The sequence below is a fragment of the Dromaius novaehollandiae genome, chromosome 2 (genome assembly GCF_036370855.1).
Source record: "Dromaius novaehollandiae isolate bDroNov1 chromosome 2, bDroNov1.hap1, whole genome shotgun sequence".
Lineage (NCBI taxonomy): Eukaryota > Metazoa > Chordata > Aves > Casuariiformes > Dromaiidae > Dromaius > Dromaius novaehollandiae.
Genome location: NC_088099.1, coordinates 130,684,941 through 130,706,261, shown reverse-complemented (window position 1 = coordinate 130,706,261; position 21,321 = coordinate 130,684,941). Strand labels below are relative to the sequence as shown.

The 21,321-nt window shown below is 35.7% G+C and overlaps 1 protein-coding gene across 8 annotated transcripts in view; it reads left to right on the top strand.

The window, feature by feature from the left end:
* The window catches only part of CSPP1 (centrosome and spindle pole associated protein 1), a 65,526-nt gene that overhangs the window by 6,508 nt on the left and 37,697 nt on the right, over window positions 1–21,321 (top strand). For 6 of the 8 annotated variants that reach the window (XM_064507434.1, XM_064507438.1, XM_064507435.1 and 3 more), the window contains exons 4-10: window positions 3,256–3,300; window positions 4,640–4,740; window positions 8,000–8,080; window positions 11,294–11,395; window positions 15,278–15,723; window positions 19,669–19,770; window positions 20,423–20,505. In XM_064507434.1, the coding sequence (XP_064363504.1) occupies window positions 3,256–3,300; window positions 4,640–4,740; window positions 8,000–8,080; window positions 11,294–11,395; window positions 15,278–15,723; window positions 19,669–19,770; window positions 20,423–20,505 (960 nt within the window). The remainder of the gene's footprint in view (window positions 1–3,255; window positions 3,301–4,639; window positions 4,741–7,999; window positions 8,081–11,293; window positions 11,396–15,277; window positions 15,724–19,668; window positions 19,771–20,422; window positions 20,506–21,321) is intronic. The other 2 variants (XM_064507436.1, XM_064507437.1) reach the window with 2 other exon arrangements.

Sequence of the window (21,321 nt, the reverse complement as noted above, 5' to 3'; positions counted from 1 at the left end):
GAAACACTTTCTTTTGATTGAAAATTTTAACAAGTGAACTGGTTAAATTTGTTTTCCTGATGTGCTGTGACTAAACAGTTTGCTGACTGTTTTGTTTACAAATATATATCTTCCTATCTTCTTTTGTTTTGTGTTCGCATTATGATTTCTGTTTAAAATGTGTGATAGCGTTCCTTTATCTATTTTACTGTTTCTGTAAGGTGCCAGCCCTCCTAACTTGTCCTACCATCTTATTCCTATAGCAACTTCTGCTTTTTGTTTAAATACACTTTTGAATCTGTCTTGACAGCTTGAGAGCTTTTTTGTCCTGCTTCTTGTTGCTAGGTAACTCTTTTCTTTCATGTGTACAGTGTGGGCGACACTTTGGTTTTGTACCTGATTTATTTTCACCCTGTGCTTATTGTAATTTTGGTGTAAATCTGCAACTTCCAATAGGAGTAAAAGCTATACTTTTATTTTGAAGAAGATATGTCAACGGGCATTTGAGGCTGTTTACATAACAGCAATATAATCTATATTTTGAATTAGTGTTTCTAATCTATCTTTTAAATTAGTGCTTCTGCTACCCTGCAATCTGTTATGCCCTTTCTATGATTTTTACTGAATTCCTGACTAGAATAGTGCTGGTCTTGACATAAAAAAGGAGCCTGAGCTTATGAATCTGCAGGGCCTAAAGTGATCTTAGGCACATAAATAAAAGCCTGTTTTTTTATAAAGAAGTTGCATATCTATAACTTTCAGCAATCAACAAGGACAGCTCCTCTAAACCATTTGCAGGAGAACTTAAGTTTTCAGGTTAAATATGTATTTATCATTGAAAAGAGTACTGACAAGTTCAAATACACATTTAATTTAAATATTGGTGATTTCTGCTCGTGGCTATAACCTTGGTGCTTTTGGAAATCTCTTACACATTTTCTCCCTCAACTTTCTGGTATATAAAGGGAGGCTAATTATACATACCTGTATCTCAGAGCTGCTGAAGATGAAAAACTTGTTGTTTTATTTCTTCCCTGTACCTTTAGCAAAATGATAGGTCCTAGTATGCTTTAAAGATAACAGGAGGTAAACAAAAATACACTGGACAGCCCCTGGCTGTGAAGAACTTGAAATTTAAGTAGTTATGTGCAGCAGGTGAAAGTGAAGGTGATGAAACACTGTTTTCTAGGTACAATTTTTTTCCATTTCGTAATTCCTTTAAGATTAAGTGCAAATATTTCTAGCTAAGTTTTTAGAGATACCGGAAAAAATTAATCATGTAAGGAAGGTGTTGTGCTGCAGAAGCATTATGGCTGTGGTCTTCCCCACCCCCTGTTAAATTGAAAAGTGAAATTCTGGCCACATTGACATGAATTGTGCTGGAATTTTACACAGGAAGTTATGCTTTTTTTAAAAAAAAAAAAAAAAGCTTAAAAATAAAACTCCAAACATTATTGGAAATTATGTTCCTATAACTGAAACTCTTGGTTTATGAGCTGTTGTCATTAGTACTGAGCTTTGCGAAATGCTATCATTAAAAATGATCTGAAATGACACTTGAATACTGCTTGCTGCCAGAAGTCATAATGGATAAACTTAAGAGAGCTCTTGAATAAGAACACACCTCACATTTTTGGCAGTTTTATTGTAGATCAGCAAGTTAGTTCAGGTGTTGTTATTCCTTTGCTTAACTATAGAAACGGACAATATAGAAAACAGCATGGTAGATAAAGTAGTCTGCATTTGTATCCCAAAGGCTGTGACAGATCACTAAATATCAATTAAAATTCTTTTAATGTTAAAATACTTTCAATAATTAGCATCAATTATTTCAGTACCTAGAGTAGGAATGTTCTTGATAAAGTGAAAGATTACTAATGTTAATTCTGGGGGGTGGGGAGGAAGCACAGTTTTGCAGCAAAATAACTCCTGTAGTAAAAAGAAGCAGGAGAAGTGATCAGGACTCAGCTGTCAAGGAGCTAAGATCCCCGTATGTCTTTTGTGGGAATAGAGGAAAGATGAAAAATGGGAGGAATCTCCTCATGAAGAGGTAAGTGGGCTGCATAGAATAACAAGACCATTGCCTTTCCAAAGGATGCAAATAAATAAAAATAGTGTAGTCCGCCACTTCATGAGTAGCATATTTTGTCGGAAATATTTTTATGAAGTCATAAGGGAAAAAGGGATGACATAGGATAACATTGGGGTTTTTGTGGATTATGAGGTATAGTTGTTGGAGAGCTATATATTACTATAAACGGTACTTAATGTTGCCATCTAAATACATTGACACGCACAAAATATTACATGTGAGGGGCATTCAAGTGATCTTACATGCAAAGCAACAAATAGCTATTGCTGGAATAACTGTTTGGCTGCTGAACGTCTTTAGCTATCAGTGGATTGCTATTGGTTGGCTCTGCTTTAAAGCACTGTAATTTCCTTTGGATTAAGTTAGACTGGGACTTGATCTTTGTTAGTTGCTTAGTATGCTTTATAGACCTAGCAATTGTTTTGAGAATCTGGCTGAATGAAAATGGGGTTATTCAGCATAGTTATTTCTCAACATATGAATTCTGTGCAAGCTTTTATGTAAAACCATGAAGTCTTGACTTTTTTCTTAATTTTTCTTTTTTTGTCAGTGTGATTGTATGCAACTAACAGAATGTAAAATAGGCAAATAAACATATAAAGCAGATACAGAATAAACCAAAGCAGAAAAACAATGAAAAATAAAATATACTTCATCTTCAGACAGAAGAATTCAGAAAGCACAAATGCACAAAATTACAGTGCACGTTATGGTGAACATATGTTAACTGGAGTATTTTTGCCCTGCTACACTCACTCAAAGTAAATTTTTGAGGTAGACAGTTTTCTAGTATCTCCTAAATCACCATCCATAATTATCTCACTGCTTTTCTGGTGGCAGTGCAGAAGGTCTTATGTAATAAAACTAACTTTAAGTCCTCTTTTGAATACTTCAGCTATTTGAATCAAGCACCTGGTTATGACTGACTGTTGTCACTGGCCTCTGTGGAGTTACTAAATGAATCTTTGGTCTGATATGTTAGTTGCTGTTGATTTTTCTTGGTTTTCTGTAGTTTATCCAACTATAATTTTATGTGGAAATAAAAGTCAAGAGAAAGTAATTGAAACAGAATACAGAAGAGGAAAGGTTCTGTTTCTCTTAAAACTAATCCCCTTTTGCTTTGGTTGAAATGATTTTTTTTTTTAACAGAACTTACACTTATTATTTTTCTCCAAATTCTGTAGATAATAACCAAAATCTGCATGGGAGCTGCTTCTCCAGCTTGCAAGGTATTAGTCAAACTCTGTGAGCTCTGTTTCAAAATTGAGTATGCCAGATGCTTAATCTGATGTTATTTCCTTTGATTCCACAGAAATATAGCAGACTGACTCCTGTTTTGGCTAGTAAGAATACTAGTAAGAAGACTTAGCTAAAACTGTCTCAAGCCAGCTCTGCATCTTTTTACTAAGCTTTTTTTCTTACTTTTTATCTCTTCCTATAGCAGTTAGCAGTGTGAATCCCAAGTTAGTAATTTTTAGATATTTTTAGATATAATATTTTAATAACTTAGATTTTAGATATTTTTAGATATAATATTTAGATAATGTCATTGTACTCTGCAGATGTTGAGAACTACCATAAACAGTTAAAATAGTGGATTCAAACAAATTGCCATACAATAGATTGTGAATGCCATAAGACTAAAATCTGAAAATTCCTCTCTTCTTCCCTTTGCCCCCAACTGTTCATTTCAAACAGGCCACAAGAAGTAGAAATACATTCAGGGAAACAACAGGCAAATTTAAAAAGAAAAAAAAAAAAAGCTTGCGCTGTATGTTTCTTGCTCTGTAGTTTGTGCAATTCATTAGTTCTCTGTAGAGTGGTGAAAATTTCTGCAGAAGTGGCCTTCTGAGGCAGAGGATATTTCTTACAAATTACTTGGGTATGTATTTTGGGAACAGCAACTGGGGTGGCATTGCATTTTAAATGCAGCTGTTTCAAGGCCTGATAGTAATCTTGGAGAAGTACGAAATGTGTCCTTTGGATCTATTACAATAAAGAACACTGAAGTGGAAAAAATAAACGACTATCATATGATTAAATTCCTTATAGTTGTATGGAAGTCAACATAGATTTCATTTATGTTTCATGCTAAGCAAGTAGCTTGTTGGTTGCTAAGTATGTTTTATATTGTGTGATAAGTACAGCTTAAAATATCAGAGTAATTTGTTGGCTGACATTCCTGTCAAAGAAAAGAGATATCCTTTAAATTATGCATCAATAAAAGAAACAGTATGAAGTAACCTAAATATTAAATATATTTGCACCCATCTAAATGAGTTCAGATTATGTTGCATTTTATTCTAAGGGAAGAAAGGTCAAGGAATGGAGGAGAACTAGCATTCAAAAACCAATCCGTTTTTCTAGAATGCTTTCCATGCAACCACTCATGCAGAGGAAGTAGCTTTTATTTCAGCTGTTTTGTAATTACTGGTTGCATAATTCATTTTTTATTGCTGGTGTCTAATAAAAATCCAAAAATTCAATAAAAATGCATCTTTTGCAGTCTGCTCTTTGTATAGGTACAAAATAGTAGAATATTAATATTTGACTGAGTTAAACTTTCAGGTGACTATGGCTTGAGTTTACCTCTTGGAGAAGAATATGAACGGAAAAAGCATAAACTAAAAGAGGAACTTCGACAAGATTATAGGCGATATCTTTCTCAGGTAAAGCTTCTTGTCTGATTGCCCGAGTTTAATGAGTCTCCTAAAATGACTCTCTTATTTTAGTTGAATAGAAACAACCAAAAGCTGTGGAAAATCGTTATAAGAAGGGGTTCATTGTGAGCTGTGGCTGATTCCGAAGACTTCTTGAGTAAAACTATTTTCAAAATGTCATTGTTAGGAAAGACTATATCTTTCAGGCTTTCTACAGGTCTCAGTGCCACAACCTTATATATTAGTATATTTTATTCTGAATATTTTTATTTGTCTTTCCACTTTTTTCTGATCTTCTTCTTAAGAATTTAAGATATCATCTGTTACTTCCTTAAGTACTTACGTATTCTACAGTCTGTCATTCAGGTAATAATATTCCTCTAAGTAGTGTGACTCTATTTGTCAGCTCCTTTTCAGTTTTAGATGTAAAAGAACTTCACTCTGGTGCTTAGCATAAGTTAATAAATGCCACAGTAGTGATTCAAAATTGAAATGGTATGCATTAAATGTCATAATATTGGGACTATCCTGAATTCCTTCTTAATATATCAGATTTTAAAGCCAAATGGGAAAAATTGGGAAGCACATAATTTCTGTTGTTTGAAAATGTCCATTATTGGTGCCATTAGTGCTTAAAATGAAAGAATGAATTGGCTTTAACAAAAAAGATTTTTTCTTAAGTCAAATATTTTTGAATGAAAGACACTTTATGAATAGTATCTTTTCCCTGACTTTTAGGGTATTTCACAGGCAAAAAGAAAGGTAGGGTGCCTGCAATATGCATTTTTTTTTCTTCCAGTTAGTAGCTTTTTGCTTTGTTTGAAAGTTTTGTGCTGTTTGTATAAATTAAAAATCATTACATTTTTGTGCTTTTGTGTATTTGCGCGTGCTGTAGTGATTAGTTGTGATTAACAGCATTATGATGCTTGCTTTGTGCAAAATGATTGCTTATATTTATTATTTTCCATTAATGTGATTTAAAACACTCATTGATTTCTCTTTTCCTTTGTATTTGTTTTGATTGCTGTCCAATGCTGACTATACAAAAGTTTTTCTTTTAGTAGATGTTGGCTGCAAAGCTTATCAGTTTTCATCAATTACATTAGGTGGATACTGTCCGTTCAGATTTTTCTTTTTTTATTTAGTTAATTTAGAAATCTGGAATAAAGTAGTAAGCTCTGAAATATTATAAGCCCCTTGGGAGTCAGTGAGGGCTTTTTCCTTCCCTGTCATTGTGAAATCTCTTCAGTGGTGCTTAGGAAAGTTGTGGAGCCAGTTATGCAGCACCATATGGCCCAGAACACAAGAATGAAAGTATTCAGGGAAAAATAATACAAGAGGCACATCTTTGCCAGCTTCTTTCAGTTGCAATAATTCTGTTAATTATTCATATCATTATACAGTCATGTATCTATAATTTTCAAATTTAATGATGTCCATATGGATCATTCAAATTAAGCAGCTTTAACAAAGAACTGGTAGGTGGTATGGTAGAAAAACAACCCCTGTTCTTTTTTTGGGCTATAAATGACATGCGTATGATGGGAATTAACTAGTTAGCATGCACTGGAATTTCTGAAAAACAATAGCAGTAGTGGCTGGCTGCTTAACCTCTGATCAAAATAATGCTGATATAATTGTTGTGTTATGTTTAATCTGAATTTTCAGATTATTTTCCATGTTAGAAAATCATGTTAAAACTTAATTTATTATTCTCACCAAAGTACCCGATGATAGCATTTTTACACCAAGTATTTTATTCCCAATTGAAATTTAGTTTTACAAATTTAAGTTTACAAGTTTTTTTTTTTTTTTAATGCAATGCATGTTAGCTATGTTAAACTTGTAGAACCTGAGGATGAGATAAGATAGCAATCTCTAATTGCTTTTCCCTGAACAAAGAGATAGTATGATTGCATTTTCTACAAAACATGACTAAACAAGTTACTAACCAAAATATTATCACTGTCAAGAGAGCTGTTAGCAATTTCCGTATCAGCTCCTGATTTTTGGCAAATAATCTTTTTAACCTCTAAGGTCATCTCTAGAGATGTGTTCAAAGTGTGACAAGAATTGAGTGATAGTGAGGATTACAATTCATTTACTTTTTCTGGTAAACATAACTCAGTTCTCCATGTTAATCTGGTTGTCTCGATAGTTGAATATCTGCATAGTTATTAAATCTTTAATCTTTTAACTTGTAGTTCAGAAATGCAATTTGTAATGATGTGGATTCATAAGATTTGGACAGACAGGCAGAGCACTTGTCTATTCACATACTTTAGCTTTTTAAGCTACATCTACTTAACAACAACACAGATGATGAAGGGAAAAAATGCTAGTGAAATACCATATCTATCCATCCCATCACCCTGCCCCACACAAATGCGTGATCTTTTATTAAAGCTAATGGGATTTATGAAGTAAATGACTGACTGAGAATGACCTCAGGATGCTTTTAGGAAACTAGTGGTGTGTAAGGAAGTCACTAGACTTTGAATTTCTAGTTCTGTTCCGACACTGGCATTTGATTTAAAAGGCTGCTATTTTGGCTTGCTGAACAGCCATGTACAAATGAGCTCAAGATGTGGCCCATGGAACCGTGGTAGGCAACAACACAGATAGTGTTTTCAATTGAAAGTTTTGCTATAAAATTAGCTCGTGCTCCATACGGCATTGCAAGATCTTGTGGTGGGTCATTATCCCGAAAAGTTTTGGGATTGCTTTTGTGGAGAACAGACATGGGTTGTGTTGATATGTGGAGTGGTGATTATGCTAGTATTAGCGTGGATTCTCTCCCTTGAAATAAGCGGTAGAGTTATGCTTTCTGTAGTTGGAGAAAGCAATTTTATAATAAATATTTCATCTTAAGTAAGGTCATGTCTTGTAAAACTACAAGCAGAGGAGTTCTACAGAAAAATTGAGAAATGTGGTTTTTGGAATAAGTCTCTCTTTAATTTACAGATAGTAATTCAGATAATCTTTGAAATAGTATAAACAGAAAGAAGTGTGACAAACGTTTTCAAAAACAAGCTGAAAGTTTGAAACTAACTAAGCCCTTTAGCTTTGGTTTTCCTTTGTTTCACTTCATTTGTATGTTCCAAGAACATCCCACGTGTTCAGAATGTGAGGGTTGTCTTCAGTCCTTGTTTCACTGAAGTAAATTGTTCAGTGTTGTTTCAGAACATATCATTCCTAGCACATATTTAGCAAGTAAGATTTGGTGTTTTAAAATACATTGAATGATTCTATTTTTTTCTTAATGCAGAAAAATTACTTGACTACTGGTGAAGTAGATCCATATACTCAGGGATTATCTCTTCCTATTGATGAGCGGAGGTCTGCCAAGGTAGGTGTGTGGAGGAAATTCAGTAAGTGATATATAGCTTGAAAATGAATCCTGTTAATTAAAGCGTTGTGGAAAAATACTTGCCAGTTGAAGGTTTTTTAAACCTGTTTGCAAATGAACTTTTAAACCTGTTTGCAAATGAACTTTTCTGGAAGTGGTCATTAGAATCATTTTCAAATAAGGACTTCACATTTTGTATTTTTTTGATCAATTAATTTTAATTGTTGTCAATTTTTTCAATCATATGTTGCCTGTACTTTGATTTGTAGATCATTAGGTAATAAAACTTGGCTTTCAAGATGTGTAATTCTGGACTGTTGTTATCAGCTTGAGGTTTGCTGATTTTAATTCAGACCTAGACAAGGTCTGCTGTGCTCAAAAACTTGTATTTGTGTTTGTTTTTTGTCCAGCTGTACATATTGACCTATGAAAATATATTGCTTTCCTTTATAAAACTTGTTTTTCTTATGATTATGTATGCTTTTCTTATTTATTACTTTTCATACTCCAGCTTGGGGATAAGATTGATTTCGAAAATATGTTCTTGTAGTTGTTTCTACAGTGATGTTCCTCTGGTGATTTTCTGTCTGTTGATTCAGAACTAAAAGCAATGTGCTTTCTGCTGTATGCAGTTTGTTTTGATTTCTTTCTGTGTATGCATAACCTAACTGCATATCCTCATGGGATTTTTGAACAGATACGTCTATGTATCTAAATAAAGGATGAAGGTAATTCACATATTGCCTACTGTTAACATAGGTTACAGAACTTTCCAAGTTCTAATCTTACTTTGAGATTCAGCTAGTAATGTGTTCTGTGAAAGGAGTACATGCTGTCTCTCTGCATTTAGCCCCTTTGATCTCCCTGAGGTTTCTTATCAAGTTATAGTACTGATTTCATATGTTGGAGAGATACCAGCCAGGACAGTCCAGTCTCTCTGTTACTGAACGTGGGTGGAGGTTAACTGGAAAGATGCAACATGGATATGCAGATTTTCTTATCTCTAATCCATTTCTCTGATAAATAGTTTGGTTCTGTGACAGCCTAAACCAGTCTTACCAATCTTGGAGAGATTGCTCCACTCCTTCTGCACCCACACTGTTGGTCTTTTATCCTCACTTTCTTTCTTGTGCTTTCTAGCAAATTGATTCAGGAAGCTGAGTCAGCAGAAACATCAAAATTCATGAAATATTTTTGCTGACTCAGTTATCACCACTGGTTCTTTTTAAGATCAGGTGAACTCCAGCAGAGGTGTGGAAGTGGAACTGTATTGCTGGAGGACTGGATTGTTGCACTCTTGATTTATTGACTTATATTGCTTTGGAATTGCATTCTTGCTTTGTGTTTGGGGCTACGCAGTCACTATAATCTGGCATGAGACTTCTGCTATGGAAAGTGTTGGTCCTGCCCTTGCTATGCTTGATCTTCCTGCCCCTCTTGTGCTGGCAGTAGTGTTTGGTTGTATGATGAGCGAGGTGAGAGCTGATACAAGTAAACGCTAATGTAGAAAAGGCCCCAAACCCCAAATTATACTAATGTTAAAATAAGGGAGGCAGCAAGAATGAATGTCCAGGAGGGGGTAGGGACACTCTTTCACTGGTGGCACGCATTTATGTTTAGTTGAAATATATCTTTACATTAGCTTCAAGTGCTCATGAACTTTGCATTATCCTTTGTTGACATGCGTGCTGAAACAGTGGAGGATAAAGTATCTTTGATTAACTCTGTAGAAAGTAAAGAAATGCCTGGACTGCAAATGTGTCTGATGTTCTGGGGTTTATATCATAACAGTTCAACATGCAGTAGAGGTTTTCTAGAAAAGCTCATTGTATTCTTTTTAGTCATTTATTTATTACCACTGTAGAAACTAAAAGCTGCCAGAAGATGTCACACTGTGCACTCCTAAGCTGTGTTTAGCCTCTGGGTAGATGACATCAGAGTTATTAACATCTGAATTTTTTATGTCCTCTGCAAGGTAAAGTGTGCTGAATTTTTAAGTCATGCAGCATATTGAATCTTTTTTAGAGTGTTTTGTGAGCTTTTAGCCTGTTAAAGATGCTGCTAGTTTCTCAGTTGAAGAAAATACTTCTAGGGCAGTTTTCATAGCTGTCTGCAGGTTTTAGATTGTGTCTATAGAGTTTCTAACAAGAGTTTCTAACAGTGACAAAGATTGAAAGATTCAGTTTTTGGGATCATTGGTCTCATTTGTAAAACTATCATTAAGCTAGTATTTCCATGGTGATAACTCTCTGAAGAAAGTGAGGTGTAAACTCTTTTTGTTTGAAATTTATTTATGGGAAAGTAAGCATATATATAATACTCATCTTTTAATAGCTTTTGTATATAAATATAGAAAATACTGCAGTGAAGAAGAGCACAATTCATAAAATTGTAATGCTTTTTCATTTATATGATGATTATACAAGTTGGAATTAGGTACTATACCATTATATAAGGCTTGCTCTGAACATAAAGGTAGTAGTATCAGGAAATAATGGAAAGTAGTGTTTGTTTTACATAGAGGCTTTTATATTTCATACTACATTTTTAAGCTATTGATGTACAATTCCCGCTTATTTTAAGACCTGAGCAAGCTGTTTAGTGTCACCTTGCAAAAGCAGCTAAAAATTCTTGGACAGGGTGAAGAGATTCTTTAAGGAAACCAAAGAAAACCGTTTGCAATTTTGTCCTTTTCTGCAGTCAGCTTAACTGCTAGTTCAGATTTGACAGCTCGAACACGTCTTGTCTATACATGTGTATGTTGTCCTGTTTTAATTGTGTGGCAATTCACAACTAATCTTAACATAAAAAATAGTATGTTTTCAAATAATCTGTAAATACATTTAGATTGGAAATTAGAGATTGCTGATCCTCAAGGGTTGGAGGTTTTGGAACAATTTTGTAATAAGCAGGAGCAAACCTAACTGCTTGTAAATGGGAACTTGATGTTCAATAGCACGAAATGTTATCGGAGACTAGACTTGGTGCCCAAGAAGCTGCCTTCTACTTACAGATTTCAAATTAAGAGAAAATACTATGTTCCAATAATGAACAAAAAACCCAAACCAATTCAAGCCCTGTATGTACATCTTAAAGAAGGGGGAGGGAAAACACACAGCTAGATTGTACTTATTTTATAATGTAGTTCTATGAGGTTAAAAGCTACTCCTCAAAAATGCAAAATTATGATGCACTTTTCAATGCCTGTTTTAGGAGAAACTACGGCTTGAAAGAAACAAGGAGTACAATCAATATCTCAGGGATAAAGAAGAATGGAATGAAAGGCTAAGGAAATTAGGGAAGAAAAACACAGAGGTAATACAGATTTACTGAAGCTGATACATTGCAAGAGAACATAAATTAACTTTATTGGAAATGTTGTCACTGTCAATTGTTTTATCATTGACTAAGATGCACAAAGTAAGACAAAAGAGGCAAAGAATGCAGTTTAATTAGGCCCTGGTTTTATGAATGTATCTGGGAAGTACTGATTACGAGTCATACAGTATAGTTCTTGATTCCTACTTTGGTCATCTCCATCTGGCAGATGGATGCTTTCTTTCTTCTGTGTCTCTGAAGCAATTCTCCAGATTGTTCTTGGTGATGAAAGTAGTGGCCAAGAAAGCTGTATCTTTGTTGGACAAAACATTAGTCCCTGTTAGGTGTAGCTGTTCCCTCTCCCACAGCCGATTTGAGGTTTTTACTGCTGTTAAGCTGTGAACAAGTGTATTTACTGCAGAGAGCTGCTCTTGTAAATGAGACTAGTATCTGCACCCTGTGCCCAGCTGCTTGGTAGTATTGAGGCTTTCACCTCCTCAGTTCTGTTGACTGAGCTGCTTCACTTAGCTCAGTCACCTCAAATTGTGTTTAAATAACTGAAACAGCAAATCCCACTAAACTGACTTATCCTCACTGAAATAGATTAGGAGGTACTTGCACAAGCATCTTGGCCCATGGATTTTAGGGAAAGGTATTTTGTAGTAGGAGAGAAGTGACAGGTTGCTAGAAGCTTCTTTAGCATTCACACTTAGATCTAGAAGTGCTGCATCACTTAAGACTCTGTAGAATGAAGGAAAATAAAATGCAGATTTAGTTAATAAAACATTTCAGTACACTCGGCACACAAATTATTCCAAGAGACATAGGCATTCTGCAAGATGTAGGAAGCTGAAACATTACTTGTTACCTCCTGGGGCAAGTTACGCTTTGGATTTAAGAATCTCAGGAGCCTGACTTTCACTGGTATTTTGTTAGTTATAGTTCTAATTTGCTTTCTGGAAATCCTTCTTTAGTAGGATGCAGGTGGCCTGATCTTACTCCCCTTGAACATTGTTTTGCTCCCACTCTGTTTCCCCCAGGAGTTTTGTAGTTTGTAAATGATTACAAATACTTCCTCCATTCTGTCTGAATGCCACGAACTTACCAATACAAAAGGCAGTAATTAGAGTCAACAGAGGATAATTAACTCTAATTAACTCTCAAAGCATTCGCATTGTATGAGACCCTTTGATTTAGTAATCTGAAAAAAAATTGATCTGAGAAAGCCTCTCTATTGCTTTTTAATTTTAAAGTATTGTGCAGAATGGATATGTTGTCTTTTTTGTATTATTGCCTTGCTTTAGTGATGGACAGCAATAATTTTGGAGTCCTCATCTAAATCAGTTTGATTTAAGAAGGCCTTGCTTTGTCTTTTTTTTTTTTTTTTAATATGGCAGCTTGTGTCTACAATACTACGAGAGCTAGGTGGTACCATTGTAGGCCTTGTATTTGTGCTCAAAACAGCTGAAAGTTCACTGTCTTTCTCACAGCGGCTGACAAGTTCAAGTACTCGTGCATTTATAAGCTCTGTCTAGAAGAATGTTGCTTGTCCCTCTTCAAATATTATTTTCATATGAGAAAGATTGCCTTCAAATGTGTTCGAGTGTGAAATAGTTGAAAACTGTTTTAATCCACGCAGCCATAGCTATAAGGTGGTATTCAGGCATCTTTTATATGTTGAAATTCAATATCTGATTCTTCTTGGCTTCTTGAAGAGTACTACATAAGAATGATCCCTAGGAAACTGGTGGCAAAACTGCAGCCAGTGTTTGTGCATCTGAGACTCAGATTTCAGAAGCAGGGAGCCCATACCTGTTCCTCTTGGTCAGGAGACCCCGCTCTCTGCAATGGCATGCATGACTGTGCTGGCTGGTGGTGATTCTTCCTTTGGCTAGTGTAGGAAAATAATCTCTTTGTCTACTGTTTAAGTTTATATTACCTGCATAAATGTGGAGACCATAAGTCTTTAAAGATTCATCTACATATTCAGGCATTTATGTTTCCTCAGCTGACTTACATAATCAAACATATTCAGGGAGTGAAGTGTGGAGGGTTATTTTTGTTATTGATAGGGTGATAAACAAAACAAACCAGTTGAACATTACATTTTTACTATTCCTGTGTGGAAACAATTTTGCTGTCCAAAAAAAAAAAAGAACCCCAAGAAAAAAATAGTCAGGATTTGTTCATATGATTCTTCCATCTCTGAGAAATTTGAGGCATGTGTGACTGAGACTCAGAGTCAAGTGACTATGTCTTATGCTTAATATATGTTAATATATGAAGTTCAGTCCAACAGTTCAGATAATCATAGGATAAATTTAGGTTGCAAAGGACCTCTGGAAGTTATGTAGTTCAATCTCTGCTCAGAGTAGGCTTAACTTCAAAGTTAAATCAGGTTGGTCAGGCCTTGTTCAGTTGAGTTTTCAGTATGTGTAAGGATGGAGATTCCAGAGTTTCTCTAGGCATCGTGTTCTGCTGCTTAGTCACTTGCACTGTGAACATTTTTCCCCTTGATATCCAATTCAAATTTCCTTTGCTGTAACTTGTGACCATTGCTTCTTAGAAAAGCATAGCTCTAGCTTCTCTGTAACCACCTATTAGTTAATTAGAGACTGCAATTAGTACCCCTTGTCCCCATACACATCCTCCTTAACCTTCTTTTCCCTGGGCTGAACAAATCCAGCTCTGCCAGCTTCTCCTTCATGTGCTCCAGTCCCCTAACAATCTTAGTGGCCATCCTCTACACTCTCTCCAGTTGTTAGTATCTCTGTTGTACTGGGGAAGGGCATAAAACTGGCCACACTACTCCAGAAGCTGTCTCACAAGTGCTGAACAGAGGAGAAAGATCTCTTTGCTTGACCTGCTGGCTACATTCTTGCTAATGCAGCCCAGGATGTGGTGAGCCTTTGTCAATGCAGAGATGTACTGCTGACTCATATTCAACTTGTTACTCACCAGCACCCCCAGGTCTTTCCTGGGGGTCTAGAAAGCTTGTCTAGAAATCCACTTTCTAGACAGGCAGTGCACAGACTACTGTTGCATGGGGTTATTCTGTCCCAGATGCTGGATTTTTGCATTTGTTGACCTTCATGCAGTTTCTGTCAGCCTGTTTCTACAGTTCATCAAGATTCTTCGGAATGGCAGTCATACCGTCCTGTGTATTGACCTCTCCTCTCAGTTTGGTATCATTGCATCTTTATTTTTCTTTACAACATTTTGTGAAGTATTGGATACTATTATCACTCTGTATCTAATATCTACTGTTATCCCAGATGAAAGATTATTGCACAGAAATACTTCACAGCTTGTCTAAAATCATGTTGTTTGCTAGAATTGTGTATTGAACACTGGTGCCTTGTGTCATAGGATTGTTTATTATTTACCAGACTGTCCTTTCTCATAGTGGCAGCCACAGGGGAGGGGAAAAATAGGTTAAGAAATGGTCAGGTTAGAAGGTTGTGCTCTTGGGTAAGAAGTACCATGGCTTGCCTGAAGCAGGATAGAATAAGGATATCTAGTCTCTTGGTTATGTATAAAGTTCAAAATATTTTTTATTCTTTTGTGCTTTTAAATATGAAGGTCAAGTTGTTACCTCTTGGAGTTTGTGGAAGGCCTCTTCAGGACTGATAGCCATTCTTGTTTAAAATAAAATAAAATAAAATAAACATTAGATAAGAGAAAGAATGCTGTTTCCTCAAGAAAAATTTCCCTAGCTTTTTAAGTCCTCCTTGAAGAAGTATTTTCTTGCTCACTTCTTACCGCTCTTCCAGTACCTATTTAGGGAATGTCTGAAGAAATGCAAAACCAAGACTTTTGTTGTATGTGATTTGTTTATATTCAGACCTTTTAATGTGTATTTTTTTCCTCATTAAACAGCAGGAGACAGACAGAAATAAAAAACCTATTGCTGTCACCAAGCTCCAGCCAGAGCTGCGTACGCAAATACAGCCCTATAGTACAGGTACAGAACCTCGCAAGAAAGATGCCTTTACTTCCACAGAAAGTTATGAAGAACTGCTAAAAAAGAGACACCTGGAGGAAGACAGGTATCATAAGCTAGATGATGAGGCTGAAGTAAGAAGCAGACTATTGCATAAAAAGCTTGATGAAGATTTGGATGTTCCTGAAAGAAGACATCGTGGATTTGCTAGCCAATCTGGTATTCCTGTTAGGAGGCATCACCGAGTTGATGAAGATCGTAGTTTTGATAGAAGATACTACAGAATGGACTATGATCCTGAAATAAGTGAAGGAGTGGACTCTGGATTTAGATATGAAAGTGATTATGACAGAAGGCCTTCACAGGTTTTTTATGCTGAAAGGTATTTTTAATTCAGTTTTCTACTGTATTTCTGTAGCACTTCTTGTTGACAGCTGTGGTTTGCTCTCTTCCAAAATTGTTTAAGATTCACATGTGAAAGTTTTTTTTGGACTTTCTTTAAAAAGAAACTTTGACATAATTTTTAGAAAAATATTTTAAAAACTGGACCAGAACCTAAGAATATACAGCATATAGTAGGTAGCATTTTAAATAGTATGGCAAACCGTGGATTGGAGAAATTACACAAGAAAATAAGCATAGAAATTGTTTGTATGAGGAATAGTTTGCCAGATTATGTTACTGTTTGTGAGCAAACTCCTGTGGTGGGAGCCCGAGATCACATGTATTTTCTCAGTCTGTAATAGTTATAGGAAGTCAATCTTCAATTCAGATTCTAAAACTGGTTTGAGCTTCAATTTTTGGTACATAGCACTAGATGTTAGAAATCTTTAAAATATATTTAAAAAAAAATCCTCATTTTTACTGCATGTCTTGCTAATTGGCAAAGTCTTAAAATGTTGGTATCGTTGAGTCAAATCCTCATGCTAATCTAACTATTAACTGGATGATTTGAATAAATGTTTAAAAAAAATTTAAGGGGGGTGACCAAACCAGACAAAAATAGGGTGTTTTATAGAAATCAAATATGAAGAAAAGAGGTATGTATTTCTTTTAAATGATCCTTAGTGTGCTAGCTGAGGAATCAATTTGGTTAATCGTTAATCTTTCTATTCTAAGCTCACTCATAAAACACACGCGCACACCGCTTCCAAATCATTCCAGATTTGGCTGTCTGGCCACCTGCTGTTACTCCACTGCAAGAACAGGCCACCTGCTGTTACTCCACTGCAAGAACAGGTCGCTTTCAGAAACAGGGAGTTACAGTGTGGAATAGTACCAGACTTGAAACAAATGTGTTTTATCCAGCCAAATTCAAATGAAATAATGCAGTAAAGTTTCTTGTGTGTAAATTTAAATATTTTTCGGTTTCCAGATCTCAGAGCAATAGAGTTGTATATTTTTTCCTTCTCCTCTGTGATAAGGGAATTTCACCACTGTTTCTTCAGTGAAAGAAGCATGATTTTCTTTCCCTTATTAGTGGAAATAGCTACTTTTCTGGAATTAACACTTATAGGATAAAACATAAGGCAAATTCTACTATTCTCAACAATGTTAAATACCACCATCATGTTTCATTGTTAACTACCGGTGAAATGGCTAAATGATCTTTGAGTCATCTGTTTACATGAATAAATTTCTGGATGGTATTGCAAATTAAAAACCGGGAAAAATAAAACAGAACAAAGCCTGAAGTGCTGCTCTACTAGAAAGGCCTTTTCTAAGTGGAATGAAGCCATATTTTGTTCCACTTTCAAATGCCAGTAGAGTACTGTAACTACACTATGAAAATAGCTTTCAATATTCCTTCTCAGCCTTTATAATGTTAAAAACCAACCAACTCCCCCCTCCCCCCCCCCCCAGGAGTTAAACAAGTGTTTACAAAAACAAAACATCTGGAAGCATTTGGGTGATTCAGGCTAAGTAACTGGATTATTTCAGATTTTCAAATTATCTATTCAGATATGCTTCTTAAAAGCATGTATTTATTCATAACTTTTTTCTGGAAAAAAAAACCCTAGCAAATGGAACGAGTGATTAAACAGATGACAGGAATAAGAATATCTGTTTTTTGGTGAATTATAATGAGAAGAAAAGGCTTAACACAAAAATTGCATGTTTTTGTCAATATCGTACCACAAGATGGAGCAAAAGAGGTTTTAGGATATGGTCTTTATGTTCTACAACTCTTCAGAATTTTGTAAAGAAAAGTATGCGAAGAGGCTTGACTCTGTATCTAACAAAGATGGCCAAAAATGTCCATATTTCTCAGAAAAGAGGGGTTACTGTTAATCCTATATGTTAATTAATGTCCAATAGGATGAATGTCTTTTTTTGCCAGGTAGCTGTAATTTGCCACTGTCTAATGTAGTTGGATGGAGGGTCTGTTATTTAACTAAAAATGACCATTTGATAAAGTTTGAGGGTTTGCTTAGTTTCTCAAAGGATGCATAGAGTTATAGGTGTAAAATATCAGCAAGGATGATTTTTGAACCAACAGTAGACAGTATCGCCTTGAATAGCAGTAGTTATGCCAGAAAACCCAAATGGTGCTCGTATAAATGTCTGTGACCAGTGTAACACTGGACAATTAATTTGCTTATTTCAAGAAGCCTCTGAAATGGTCAAATTCAACTCTTCCTTTGAAAGGCACTACAGAAGATAGTCTTATCCTTGTTATTAGCAAGCTTGATGTATGCCTGTTAAAAGAAATTGCTTAATCAGCAACTGAATTGCCTGAACTTAAATTTCTATGTAAAATTAAGGTTTATTTTAAGATATATTTACTTTTTTGCTGAATTTTTATTGAAAACGTTCATTGTTTCTTATTGAATGTGCTTTGTAATCCAGTACTGTTTTCTCCTTCACAAGGAGGTCCACTGATCTTTTACAAACTATATTCAGTCTCTCTTCAAGAAGGACAAACACATCTGTTAGTTACTGACAGCTCAGCTTCTGAAGAGTTAGCCTTCCCCCCCCCCCCCCCCCATTTCAGGTAAAAGCAACCTTTTCTCAGTCAGATTTGATTTGTGGCAAAAACTAAAATCATTAGAAGAAATATTTTTATTATTTGCTGTACTAAAATATGTATTTTTAATTGGGCTTTATTAGCTTGGACAGGCAAATAGTTGTAACAGAGTTCTCCAGAAAGGTCTCTGTTTTGGCAGAGGGCTCAGAGACTGTGAGCTGTTTCAGCAAATGGAGATAGTGCCAGGAAAGCAAGAGGAGGTGCAAAATGTGTGGTTCTTACTGTGGGACACTGGGCTGTCCCCAGCAGCCAGACCTCTCCTATAAAGAACGTAAGAACTCTTCCTTGATTGAACCAGGCCAACCTATCTGGGCAAAACAGAGCAGCTCTTTGGTGGTTGGAAGCATTGAAAAAGCAGGCAAGAGAAGGCAGGTTCACAGATGCTCCTGGAATACCAAACTTGGTGACTACTGTAGGTCACTATTTCCCATTGTCCACCATGCTAAGCTTGCTGCTTTTGACAAAGTAGGCTGCCTCTTGAATCCCAAGGTGTTTTTTTTTTTCTTTTGCTTTCCCCCTGCTTCCTTTTATCACTCTGTAGACTACTAGGCTTTGTATTTCCTGACCATGTTTCGGTCTCAAATGAACAGCCTTGTAACAGAGTGATCATTATCAAAAAGATGATCTTGCTCATGAAAGAAGACCATGTTATGCCAGTGGACGTGCTGCTTTCGTGGCGTTCTTGTGCATTGTTAAGACTGCCGAAGCAGTGTTTTTACTAGACTTTCCAGTTAGCAGTGTGCTGCGATCTGTTGCAGGCTTTGGCCCCTGGGGATTAAGAGCAAGACGAATTTCACTTAGTGCCCTCTGAATGCCAAAGTGTCACTTCCAGGATCTGGTCTGGAGTTGCCACCAGGGATATGAATTTGGTCATGTATCTGTAAACAACAAAAGTAGTAAGTCTTGTCAGGAAAGCTGCCCCTGCAATGAAGAATTAGACTTTTTTGCAAGGAAAACCATGTTCTAACCCTAGCCAGTGTATGGCCAGCCAGGTATTCAAGCAAGAAGAGATTTTCTTGGAGTTGTTGCATCTCTTCCACACTCAAAACTCCTTACTAGGCCCAATAACATGAAGGTAGCATGAAAATACACTTGTGTTTTCAAATTCCAGGGAGAGAGCTGCCTTGACAATTCTAGCAAAGGGAACTATTTCTGGAAGTAGTGTGATATGTTCAGATCTGGTTCTGTTGTCCAATGCACAGTCGGGCTGAGGATCCATTTGTAAGAGACTGGTGGACCTTCTTTTTAAGACTGGATGTTCTTAAGCAAGTGTGGCTGAATTGTTTCTATTTTTTCAAGGCCATATCCGGATGCAAGAGTAAGAGATCTGCCTGCAGGTTATGAAGATGAATTAAAGGAGAGATCACATGTGCAACAGATCTCAGGAACTGAAAATATTAGGTATGTCATACAGTGTACTTTTCTGATAAGTGTGCTACAAAATCATGGTGAAAGGAAAATGTTTATTAAAACTATTTAAAATTCCTAATATGTTAGCCAAAATGGCTAATATTTTTTCCTCCAACAAGGATATAGTAGAACAAGAACAATGTGTTTCCTTTGATTAAACATAGCTATTGAATCTAGCATGCCAGTTCTCTTTTTTGAAATAATAGAAGATCATCTGCTTTCCAAGTTTGTACTTCATGATCAGAAAAACAGGGAAATCTTTCATAATAATAGTTTTAAGATTCCTTTTTTCTCTCTGTTTTCTGGACTTGCAAAGTAGAGACTGAATCTAAGTGAATGAGGTATAAGCAAAATACTTAGACATTACATAAACAAACAATGTCAACAAACTCAGTGGAGCTAGTCAAGAGTTTGAGTGCTTGACTGACTCAGTGTTTCTGATAGCTTCAGAAACTGCAGGCAAAGAACAGTGAGGAATGCCTTTTTCCAGAAGGCTGCTCCTTTTGCTTATGATATTTCATATGATTTTAGGAGAGCTGCTTATCATAACCTGTAATGATGCAAGTTCACCTATCATGTTTCACACAGACTGTAAGTCGATTTTTAAGTCTGATCTTTCCATTTTCTTTTTTGTCTTTGCTAGAAATCAGGTGCAAGTTAGTACTTCAGCTAGTGAACAGGCAAAGTCTGCAGCTGAAATGCCATATGCAACAGGCCTTGTTCTTGGTATGTACAAAAACCTATTTAATAACACTGAGTTAGGCTTTCTTTGTGTATTTTACTTTTTTTTGGCTGTAATGAAAACTATTTTTTTCATGCTAGTTGTTCCCGAGAGTGGTAAATAAATATTTAAATAGACAAAATCAAAAAAGAAAAAGAATGTTACTTTTTCCATTTAATGTAATAGGGCTTTCCAACTCATTTTTAAGAGGACATGTTTCTTCTTAAGCTTTCTTAATAGTGTAAGGCTTGGATTCTTGTGTTTCTTTAGGAAATGAAGCATGGGAGAAATGTTAACATCTACATTCTTAGACACCTGCAACTCAGTGCTTGAATTTTTATTGTAAAAATGTGGGAAATGGTAATGTTCACAACTGTGTCTAAGAACAGATGACTCTGATCATCTCTTATCACTTAAATGCAGCCACAAGATTTAGCAGGGAATACTGTGGAGCATAGTAGAGAGAAATAGTGTGTTTTACTTCATAAAAACAGCACTCCTGCCTAAATTCAGAAACCTATAAGGAAATTAATGAAAGAACTGTAGTAGATATTCAGATCTACTGAAGTTAAGCTAGCCTCTAAAGTTAGGTTAAACTTGAATTGGTGGAAAATTGAAAAACAGTTGTCAGAATAATTTAGTTTTACATTTGAATCAAAATGATCTTTAGTGTTATATGAGGCAGGACAGTTTTTCTGAAGATTTGAAAAGCAGCGTTAAAACACTGGTGTTGTAATTGTTTGTCAGCCTCTCTGGTCTGTTTGCTGTCATCTCACTATAGTAACTTGAGTACACAAAGTTATGCATTTGTCTTTACAGAT